At 40.1% G+C, this 12,158-nt stretch overlaps 1 protein-coding gene across 1 annotated transcript; it reads left to right on the forward strand.

The window, feature by feature from the left end:
- The first annotated feature begins 1,100 nt into the window (after positions 1–1,100).
- Positions 1,101–5,362, forward strand: LOC147640143 (protein NRT1/ PTR FAMILY 4.3-like). The gene is made up of 6 exons (XM_086823193.1): positions 1,101–1,228; positions 1,364–1,481; positions 1,579–1,796; positions 2,155–2,595; positions 3,610–3,737; positions 4,242–5,362. The coding sequence occupies exons 1-6, from the start codon at positions 1,226–1,228 to the stop codon at positions 5,215–5,217; spliced, it is 1,884 nt and encodes a 627-aa protein (XP_086679319.1). The 5' UTR covers positions 1,101–1,225; the 3' UTR covers positions 5,218–5,362.
- Positions 5,363–12,158: the final 6,796 nt, after the last annotated feature.

Below are 12,158 nucleotides of genomic sequence, written 5' to 3' on the forward strand. Positions count from 1 at the left end.
TGGTGTGTGCAGATTTAAGTATCTCCACCCCAATTATTTATTACCAATTAAATGGGAAATATTTTTTATTTATTTATTTTTTTGGAGGGGGATATATCATGTAAAAACTATGAAGTAGCTACACATATATCGAACTCTTTAAGTACCAATAGTGTGGTTACATGACATAATAGTGATGGGGGACAATTTAAGGTCTTGGTGAATTTGTTTTGTCAAGGTTAGCATCTAAATTGTGCCCATTCCTTTTTTATTAATACTAGCAAGACTTTAAGAGACCTTGTGAATTTTTTTGTGATAAAATATATCAAACTAGTGTTAAGAGTTCTCACGAGGAGTGCACCAGAATGTTAGGAAAAGTTAAATAGGTCCCCTCCAAAATGAGAGATTAGAGACTACAACTTTCAAGGAGGTGGTTGTGGGTTCAAAACATATTGGAGATCACTCCCCTTGTAAGGGAAATCACTTGAATCAAGGGAGCCAGTCACTTGTGGGGCTTGTCCCTCTATATTTAGTGGGGATAAATATTTGGGAAGGGTTGTAGCCCCTTGTAGTGCTTGAGTGCGTGAGCCTTGCTATTCTTTCCTTGAGCGAAAAATCAAGGCAACTTTGACTATACATCCCCTATTGATCTTGCTCTTTTTCTTAAGGGAAGAATTCATATTTACATCGCATTGAGAACTAAGGCACCGGTGTGTATGGACTTGAGGAGCTCGGGCCAAAATTTGCTTAGCATTAAGCCAATAACATACTTCTAGTGGCTATAAAAAGTGGTTTATTTTGTCAATACAAGTTGCCACTGAGAATCTTAGCCATTGTGGGCATGGTGGGTGTGACGCTAAAGGACTTCATGGTTCTTTTTCTATGAAGTGTCACACTAAAGAAGAATAAAAATGTGGGTGCACGATATAAATAAATAAAGCATTTATTTATTTGTGAGGGTGCACATAAACAAAGCATTTGGTAGCTAGGAACTTCGGCCACAACGCCAAAAGGGAGCTAAATCACAATAATTGATCTCCAATGTGGACCTCGTTGGTGACTTGGTGTAATTTTGACATAGTTGTCCCATTACCTCATTTGTACACATTTGCATGAGAATTCAACGCGTCGAGACGAAAATTTAGAAAAATAATTAGAGAAATTTAGCCACCTTCTCTTATGACGAGCTTCCCACAGCCACCACATCGGAGGTTCTGATCATGCTTGCAAATTAGGAAGCCAAATTATGGTAAGGGCAAAAGCTTCATGATCCAAATTATCGTCCTCCATGCAATAATAAAGGATAATTACCAGTTAATCTTGTTGTGAGTAGGAGAAAACCCTTCACGCAATAATAATTACCAGTTAATCTTGTTGTGAGTAGGAGAAAACCCTTCATGCGGCAAGGGCTTGGGAGACACTAGAAGGATATGAAGATTGGAAAGGAGACCCAGTTAGCAGAGGAAAGCATGGAGGATGGAGCTCCATCTACTCCCTCTATGGTCAGTGATTACTGCCGCTAATTAAATGATTAATGGTAATTAAGCATTCTTACTGTGCAAAGAAGACTGACTTTGCGGGTAATATAATTGCAATCAGCTGCGCAGGTTTTCGAGACCATGGCTTTCACATCTGTTTCGGGAAACCTTGTCAATTATCTCACTCAAGTCATGCACTTCTCCCCAGAAGAGTCTGCCACCATCACCTCAAACTTCATGGGGACTTGCTCCCTTTTGGCACTCTTGGGGGGCTTCATCTCTGATTCATGGATATCTCGCTTCTGGAGCATCATCATCTTTTCAATTTTGGAGCTCTTGGTATGATATATATTTATATATATGTTTGCTCTATGTCACATAATTCCATCAATTTTATCATACACATCAAGTAAATGATTAATTCTTTTGCATACATATTTACCCACAATTAATTCAAACTTTGTCCATTACCTTTTGATAATAATTATCATTGAGAAGACTTTTAGTGTTCTAGCTAAGATTTTTGCACAACTAAGGGTCATAACCCTAAATCTAACAAGATCTACTTTCATGCCATCAGCACATGCATTCAACACACATGAAGTTATCCTAATGAACATTTTATTATGATGCCATTAAAGACAAATTACGCATGCACATACAAAGCATCTAACTCAGTGGTGTTTTGATATTTTAGGGAGATCTTCTACTCACATTGCATGCCCACTTCAAGAGCAAGTTCCAACCACCGACTTGTGACAATGATGATGGAGAAGCTTGTATAAAAGCACAAGGAATTCAAGTTATAGCTTTTATGGTTGCAATTTACACAATAGCTCTTGGAAGTGGGGCACTCAGGTCTATAATAGTGTCTCATGGAGGAGATCAATTTGATGAGGCGGATCACAAAGAGAAGAGGCAATTGTCATCATATTTTAGCTGGTTCTTCTTTAGCACAAGTGGAGGCTCCCTCTTTGGCCTAACTTTTTATGTGTGGGTTCAAGACAATGTGGGGTTTAAGTGGGGTTTTGGGCTCTCAGCTGCCACCATGTTGCTCACAATATTGTGCATGAGCATAGGAGCCTCCATGTTTCGCATTCGAACACCTCAAGGGAGCCCCCTGACTCGAATTGCTCAGGTGTTTTTCATAACCATAAGTAATGTTCTATTCCTTGTATCTTTTTTTGTTATTGGTTGATTAATTTTAATGGTAGTGGTGGGTTAGCTTTGATCATCTTTTATTTTTGAATATTGCTTAAATCACCTTGTCTTTTGCTCTTCTTTTGTTAATCTCCAATTGAAAGATTATATAAAGTTTACTTCCTCGATGCATGTGTAAGCATTTCCATTTCCCCTATATACATATATAGTGTTTGCACAATGAGACAACTAAAAGTTCTTTTTATCAAGTAGTCACTACTAGTTCAGTGTAAGTTCAGCCTTATTGATGGTTAAAGTTTACTTAGTCACCTTCGATTTGAATGAAATGCTTTAAAAGGAATTGATAGTATTTAATAGTATTTACCCCTCAAACATGGCTTCTCATGGTTATTATTAGTTTCATAAAGCATAAGAGTGTGGGCAAAGGCAAAAGGCATCATAATAGAGTTAATGACATAATTAAAGTATGATAGATTTATAACATTGATCTTCCCTATCATGTTTTACAAAAACAAGAAGACCATAACATGATACCTCATGATAGGCTAACCTTGGATGTAAAAGTGTTTCCAGTTTAACTAGTCTCTTTTCTCTAGATGTGCCCTTGGTAGATGCAATATTTTTCCCATGGATGCCTCCCCTTCCAGTTTTACTAATCTCTTTTCTCTAGATGTACCCTTGGTTGATGCAATATTTTTCCCATGGATGCCCCCCCCCCCTTCCTCTTCTCCCTTTTGCTCAAAGAACTCTCTAAAGTCTTAATGATTGTTTGAGTCTCCTGGAGACATAATGTAATGTGTTCTTCTAGTATTGATTTGCACAATGCCCACAATAATGGTGGTAATAGGCCTTTAGTAAATGTGTGCTTAGGATTTGTTTTTTGGTGGTGTTGCTAACATAAGAGAGGAAGCAATTCATCTCTTTCACAATGCACTGATGTATTTATGAATTATTATGAAGTGTGGGATTGTTGCAATGACATGATGTGTAGGTTTTTGTGGCTGCCTATCGCAAACGAAAGCTAGAGCTACCACTAGAGTCAGTCTTGCTACATGAGCTAACCGAAGTGGAGACAAAACGAAGAGGTTACATACCATTGAGACACACCCGCCAATTCAAGTACGAACCCATTCATTCATATCTGATGTCTATCAAAGGTTATCCAAATTTACCATTAATTAATCAATTGAAAAGAGTTCAAAGTTCTTAAAATGTTTGCTTGTTGAATTGATTAATAGTGCTTAACGTATGTAACTAGAAGTACATGTATACATTAAGCGCACTTGAGTGCACGGCTTGCATAGGTTGATTCATACACACGCATGTAAGGACTTGAGTGCACACGTGTTGGCTGCTTGCGTAGGTTGATTCATACACACGCATGTAAGGACATGCATGTACACCATTCTAATGGTCAGTGCACACGTGTTGGCTCCGTGCATGGTTTGATTCATACACAAGCTGCATGTAAGTATATGCACGCACACCATAAGGCAGACGTATTTCATGCGAATTAAACTACAAGTTGGTCATTAAACGTGGTTTACGATGATAAACTACAAGTTGGTCATTAAACGTGGTTTAGCTGATGAAGTAATTAGAGATGGTTTCTGTGGGGCGCAGATTCTTGGATAAGGCCGCCAAGGAGGATAAGAGCTCGGTGGCAGCAGATCTCAACGACGAGAGTCCATGGTACTTATGCCCAATGACGCAAGTGGAGGAGGCAAAATTGGCACTTCGAGTGCTGCCCATATTTGCATGCAGCCTGGTGCCAAGCTGTGTGGTGGCACAGCTGCAGACGCTCATGGCTCGCCAAGCAGCTGCGACGGACACGCGCATTTCCGCCAATATAATCATTCCATCTGGCTTCATAACAGCCCTACCTTTTGCAGCTCTGGTGGGGCTTATTCCCTTATATGAACACGTCCTGCAACCAGCCATACGATCTGTGATGCCGTTTCCCCCACTGCGTCGAATCGGGGTGGGGCTTGTGTTCTCTATCGCAGCGGCTGCGTTAGCGGGCGTCTTCGAGGTCAAGCGCATGAACTACCGCCAACTCCACCCCGCTCCTCAGCCCCCGATAAGCGTTCTATATATCACTCCTCAATACGTAGCCTTAGCCCTCGTGGACCTCTTCGCCCTTATCGGCCTTGTTAACTTCTTTTACACGCAATCGCCTCCTGGCATGCGCTCCCTCTCCACTGCGCTCACCTTTGCCTCCATGGCGTGTGGGTATTTTTTAAGCTCTGTGCTTCTGCATATAGTAAACAATGCCACTTCAGGGAGCTGGCTGGCGGGCCACTTGGACTACTTCTGTTGGTTGCTCTGTGGGCTCAGCATTGTCAACTTTGCTGTGTTTGTCTACTGTGCACGCTGGTACCAATACAAGAAATTCGACCTTGCAGGAAGCTCTGCCTCTTCTCCTTCAAGATCAACCACCAGCATTGAGGTTCCCTCCACAAGGCTTCCCATGCTCTACGGCCATTCTAGATCATCATCGGAGGTCACAGTTCCATTTGATCAGGATGAGGCAGGACCTAGCACACCTCACCGTTCTTCCCCTTACCTCTCGCCTTATAGTTTGCCTTACGGTTCATAAATTACGAGGTTGCCTTATGTAACTTGTGAGTTGTTCATACATTGTATGTATACCTCGCATTATTATGCAAATAAGTCCATACATTATATACCTCTCATTTTGTATACCTCGCATGATGCAAATAAATTCATGTGTTACTAGCTTACCCTTTCCTTTTGGTTTGTGATTTGAGTACCCACTTACCCTTTTTTTTGTGAGAGCGTACTGAAACTGGATGATGCCGCATGAGTGCTTGGACCTATGCAAGTGTTCAATACTAAAAGCATGCTCTTTAAGTTTCTACATCAAATGTAAAATCTAATATGTGATTTATAAATAAGAAAGTTAAAATGTAACAATACACCATGTATGGGTGATCGGTGGTATGCATGGTGCCCTTTAAAAGCTCATAAAACCACATAGCTAGCCCTTATTCATAAGTTATAAATCCATATCATGTGCTATGTGTCTAAATTTTGTATCATGGGTTCAAGCCCACAATGAGAATTTGAAAATTCAAGAGTGCAATGAGGTAACGTGTAAATGTTGGAGACAACAAATTGTGTCTTGCTCATTGTATGGGTTTTAAAGTCAAATGGTGAGCATGTAGCCGAAGTGTATAACTACATCTTATGTGAGTGTACTAATGTGAGTGTACTAATGTGTGTGTGTGTGTGTGTGTGTGTGTGTGTGTGTGTGAATAGCCTCTAAGGTAGATATTATGTGAGTGTGTAAACAATAATATCATAGCTCATGCCATGTGTCATTGTATGTATGTGACTTAGCCAAAAGATAAGGCTTTACGCCTACAAAAAGCATGTACGTGGTAAATCAAAGTAATCATGGAGTCATGCAATCTAGGACTCTATACACACACACACATTGTCTCTCTTAGTTCTCTATACACACCGCCATGGAGTTTCACCCACCATAGCATGTTGCTCTGCAAACCCTAATACCTATCAATGGTATGAGAGCCTCTCCATTCTTAGTCTACTTGTCGGCATGGCACTGTCACCTAATCCTTACGATTTCTTTACTGTGTGAGCTCTCGATGCACACAAATATTATGCAGCCTCACCACCGGCACATCTTGCACGGGTAGCTGGCGAACATGCACGGCCTCATCTACAGCTAGTGCTAGCCCAAAGCCTCAAGCACCTCAACCGCCTGCTAAGTTGGGCAGTGCTAGTGGTGGGGCCACACCACATACACCATCCTAGCTTTCCCAACGTGTGTTGCTCAGTGCTCACAAAACCCAGTGTAAATTTCCCGGCCCAAATTGAAAAATCCAGGGTAATAAAATTTGCACGGTTAAAACCAAAGGGTTTAATTGATGTGTGAATCTTTATTTTAAGGGTTAGATTTAATATAAACCTTAATTTTCAGAACAACATATAATATGAACTTTAATTTCTCCGATAACAATTCATATACACCTTAATAAGTGTGCCTTAGTCCAATTACTTATTAGTAAATTTGAAATATCTTTAATGTGCCACACACTACCATGCTGAGCCCACCTACCAGAGGCAGCAATAAATGATAATACATATTAATGATTTAATTCACTAAACTTCCTCGATGCAGCATGCCATGTGGCTGGCTACATGCAGTTCTCGAGTTCCAAGTTCCAAGTTCTAACGTCTCTCTCACGAGTCACACCTTGCAAGTTTATTTTCTCAGAAAGGTAACCACTTCAAGGTGAGCAGCAACCTAGCATGCTGCGTGCAGCATTCCTCGAGGCTGCGCAGCAACGTTCCTAGAGGCTGCGTAGCAGTGTTCCTGGAGGCTAGGGCCTGGGCCACTGGAGTGTGGTAGCTGGTTCACCTTCTCACTGGAGTGTGCAGTGTGCACTGTGGAGTCGATTAGCACATTACTTGCAAGCTGCGGCGTACAGGGTAAGCTACCTCCTGCTTCTTCTTCATTCTTCTTCCTTTAGGAGTCGAGACTTTTCTCGGGGGTGCCTGTTCGGCAGCATCGTTGTCGCCTGCGTGCAATGAGCTGTGCAACGCCTGGGCGGCTGGGCCCTGCACCCAGCAAGTACGCAAGCAGCCCAGGCTATACGTCCACGGTCCACCGTCTACGTCCTCCTGGGACCTAGTAGACAGCAGACACATTACATGATGATACATCATGCTAGCTTGGCAAGTTAGCAGCTGAGCAGCTCTATGATGTCAAGTTCTGGCGGTGCCATCGTGTGACGGGGAGGGAGAGAGTGCTGGCTCGCTTGCGTCGAGAGTCAAACGACCATGATGGTGAAAGCTATATTTAATGCAAGCCGGAGACAGCCATGCTTTGAAAATGCACCTAGAGGCTGGCTGTTGGAACTTTCGTGAAGTGTCGAGCAGCCGTTCAGCGACGGCGGTGGCCAGGTCTCCCTAGACTCGAGATGCCGAGGGTGTGAAAGCCGGTGTTCAAACTTCACACAATGCAAGCAACCGGCTAAGCGAGTGTTCAAACTTCACGCAATGCAAGCAGCGCTGAGCGGCCAGCCGGCTCTGCTTTCCTTTGGTCCTTTGGCCACCCGTTTACCGTGTAGATTCTAGAATATAAATGCAAATGTCTACGTCCTCCCTGGGCCCTAGTGTTAAAACCCTAAGATCTCTCTAGATAATTGTTATGCATAAACATGCATAAATCAAGCATAAACTCAACCACCCAACCACCCCCGAGCCCAAGGGATGCATGAAATATAATGAAATACATCATACCTCTACCTTGATGTCCCATATACCATGTATAACTCCAATCCAATAGCATGTAGCTATAGTGTGAAATGGTAGGTGAGTAGATATGATCCTCTACACAAGAGAGCATAACATAGCCTTGGCCTCACAAGCCCAAGCCTCCAAGCCTTATGATGGATGAGTCGACTGATATTGGTCTCACTCAACATTTGATAATGTATGCCTCTTTCATGGAGGATCTTAAGCCTGTAACCACTTTCCTAGGTTTGTTGGAGATCCAAGGTGGAACTTCAAGTCACTTGTACGACTCATGCAAGTACTTCATGTCACAACTTGGCCTTGATATTACAAACATGGCGTGCTTGGGTACTTGGTGCTTCAGCAATGCTTGGATATGTCAATGGTTTGAGTGGTCGAATGAAAAGAGAGAGTCCCTATATGACGTCAATTCATTGTATCGCACATAGAGCAAGTCTATGCTTTGGTGGATGCAGTGAAGGGGTCAACCTATGCACAGGAAATTGACCATGTCATCAATGAAATTGCAGGAACTTTTTCAAGAAGTTCTCAAAAGAGTAATGAATTGAGGTCTTTAGAACTAGAATTTGGTTGTGCTAAATCGCATATGAGTCGCATACATAAAATCAGGTGGCTAAGTAGATTGGTGGCTGTTCATAAAGTGTGTGAATCATTGGAGCCTTTACTTGTATTCTTGAAGTCTCACAATGCAAGTTTACATGCAAAACTATGCAGTTTTCAGTTTATTTACAGCATTCATTTCATGGCGGACATCCTTGAGAGATTGACCATGTTAAGCAAAAGTTTTCAAAGCACTTTTGTAGATATTTCTTCAGTGGTTGGTAACATTGAGGTAGAAGTTCGCTTGATCCACATGCAATATATTGAAGATCCCCATGTGGATATCAATGCCACAACATATGATAGTAGAGGCTATCATATTATCCCTGACTATGGGCCATTAGAGGGACAGCTTGCTGCTCTTCATGCATCTATTCATGGCAATGCATATAGGTCTACCAAAATTGAAAGGAATGTTGATGGTAGTGACTTGGACAAAGGGATCACCTTTCAAAAGGAGTTTTGCAACCTAGTGATTCAGAATTTGATGGAGATATTTCCTGACAAGGATCTTGTAGGGTGCTTCAAGGCATTGGCACCTTGCACCTTTCCCAAAGGAAAGCAACTGAAAAATCATGGTGTTATAGAGATCGAGACATTGGCATCATACTATGGTGAAACAAAGTTTACAAGGAATGGAGAGGAAATTGGTCCTTTGGTTGACAAGGCACAAGTGAAGAAAGAGTATCAATATTTCAAAGCACAAGCACCTTATGAGTGGGAGGACCAAAGCTTGCATGATACTTGGGTGCCAATTGCTAGAAATCCGACAACTTGTGCAAAGTACCCTATGTTGCTTAGATTAGCACATCTTTCCATGCTTCAATGTGCTAGTACTACAGCGTGTGAAAGAGGATTCAGCATTCAAAATATAATCGAGTCAAAGTTGAGAAACTCATTGACTACAAGAAGCATGGATGCACTCATGCTGGTATCAATTGAAGGACCGTCACTGGATGAGAATGACTTTACTGCTATGACTTTACTGTTGCAATCAGCATGTGGAAAAGTAGTGCTAAAACCAACCGTCATATATATGGAGAGAATACAAGGTATGTTTCAGTTTTACTTCTTTTTTGTTGTGAAAAATGGAGTCTATTGATTCAAAATTGTTTCTTTTAAGTTTATGGAATTAAATGAAGCTAAGGTTGTTGATATGTGCAGGGTTCATGGGAGTCAAAGAAGCTAAATCTATTTTGGGTACCGAGTTTTTGTGATCTTGTGTAGTGTGATCAAATTTATGAATACCTAAAAATGATAGTTTTATTTCTTGTATAAATAATTTGTCATCTCACCTCTTGCTTTTAATTGTAGGATGATGACATTTTTGGATCTTTCTTTTGGTGAACGGTAATTCTTTATACCTAAGTTGAAGGGCTTCTATTATGTAATGTGTCTTGTGTATTCATGACATGAGATCTTATGCCATGACTCTATGTTGTAGAGGCTAGATATGCATAAGAAAGATGCATTGATGTATGTGATCTAAGTATTATATACTTAACTCCAATATGCTTATAAGGAGTTTTTGGTGATTATGAGAAGCACTATTAATGCAATTTGGATCTTTTGGTTTGTAGTAAGTGATTATATCATAAGCTTTGTTTTTTTTTTAAATTTTCATTATTATCATGTGCTCCATATCTACTTGAGGTTTTTTTTCTCTCTTTTTTTTGTAGGCTGACTCATTGACTCTCCAGAGTCTAGTGTGCCTTTTCTCGAAATAGTTTATCGGGACATGATCATATTGAATGAGGTTTTCTGCATCAACATGATAAGACAATGACATCGCTTTTTTTGTTAGCTTTGTTGGGAGCATTGTCACATCAAATCATGATCATGTTTATGTTGATACTTTTCATATTACTTTTTCTCCAATAATATATTTCGGTTTCCTCTATATTTCCTGTGAGCTTTGTTGTTGCTAGAATGCTGTTGGGACACCCTCTTGTGAGTTTTAATTGAACTACACAAAAGCTTAGTACGTGTTAGTGTCCTTATAGTGTAGGCCAGGTTAAATGTTTACCTTTTAAAACCCACTGAAATTGAAATGTGTCTTTATAAAAAAGGTTGAAGATGAATTGGCTCTTTTCTTCCTGGCCAAGATCTAAAAATACCATTTAATGTTAGAGCATGTCTTTAATTTACATGGTTAGTATTGAGGTTTTTTCGAGCACTGGTGTTGCTCACCATTTGTGTCCCTCTCTAGTCAACGCTAAATACTACTCTAGTATGGCTATGCACTCTTGTTACTAACTCATCACATGAGATCGCCATCATCAAATCGATGCTCCTTGGCTCATCCCATCATCAACAAATACCTTTGCCTACATGCCTCCACTAATGGCTGTCAGCCATATCTTTTTAAAAAGATAAGGTTTGGCCCGAAATTCAAAACCTTAGATTCTAAAGTACCCTCTTTCAATAAGAGCTTGTTCACATGGATAGGAGGAAAGGTCATGTATGTATGGGCCTCATATATTTTAATCCTTGAGAATCTTTCATTGGAAGAGTCGATTTATTTTCTCTTTTTTTGTGTAAACGGGATAGACATTGACTACCTTTTCACCAAGTTTTTTATCAAGGGAGGAAATTGTGTGAAGTGATCTAAAATACTTAGACACTACTCTTGCCCTGCAAGCCAAGAGTAAGACCTATCCTCATCATTGATCATGGCTACTCCAGCAAAAATCAACAAATTTGAAGGAGAAGGCTTCCACATCCATCTAGCAGCAGACAAATTATATTCACTCTTATGAGAAAAGGGATATGAAATGTGGCAAACATAAAAGCCAACAACTCGAGAAAGAGAAGTTGCTTGGCTAGTCAGAAACGAGAAAGCCTTTGCTATCATAGCCTTAGGGCTAAGTGATTTCATATATCTATCACATTGATGGATGTGACATATTAAAAGTATTCCAGATAATGGCTAGTCAGAAACGAGAAAGCCTTTGCTATCATAGCCTTAGGATTAAGTGATTTCATATATCTATCACATTGATGGATGTGACATATCACATGAGGCTTGGATACATCTTGAAACTATGTTTGGTACAAAAGGAAAGTGCTCTGAGTTTAGCTAATAAAGTTTTTTGAACTAAAAAAATCTAGAGGACTCTCTTCCTTCCCATCTGAGTTCAATGAAAAGCATGCTAACACAATTGGCAAGTATGAAGATTACCATTGATGAAGATATTGTAATTGCATCTTACTTAAAAGTATTCCAGATAATGAGTATGGTAACATTCTTACCACTCTTACCAATCTATCGATATTAAAATTAGTGGATATTAAAGCTACTCTCTTAGAGAAGGAAAGAAAGATCAAGCAAGGGAGCTTAATCTTCAATGAAGGGAGATCTTACTTCATAAAGCAAAAGTAGAAGGGCAACTCCAACCGCATCCAATCTCCTTTATTCACCCACTCATAAAACGGGAAGACAATTCTTTCTAAAATAATTCTTTATCGCAATGTAAATTACAATAACTTATTTGATACTATGATTTGTATATAATGATATATAAGTATGCTGAAGTACTATGCAGATAAATCATCAAAAATGATTTGTATATAATGATATAGAAGTATGCAGATGACTCATCAAAAATGATTTGTATATAATGATATAGAAGT

Source organism: Cibotium barometz, chromosome 3 (genome assembly GCF_041138505.1).
Source record: "Cibotium barometz isolate CiBa-2024 chromosome 3, ASM4113850v1, whole genome shotgun sequence".
Taxonomy (NCBI): domain Eukaryota; kingdom Viridiplantae; phylum Streptophyta; class Polypodiopsida; order Cyatheales; family Cibotiaceae; genus Cibotium; species Cibotium barometz.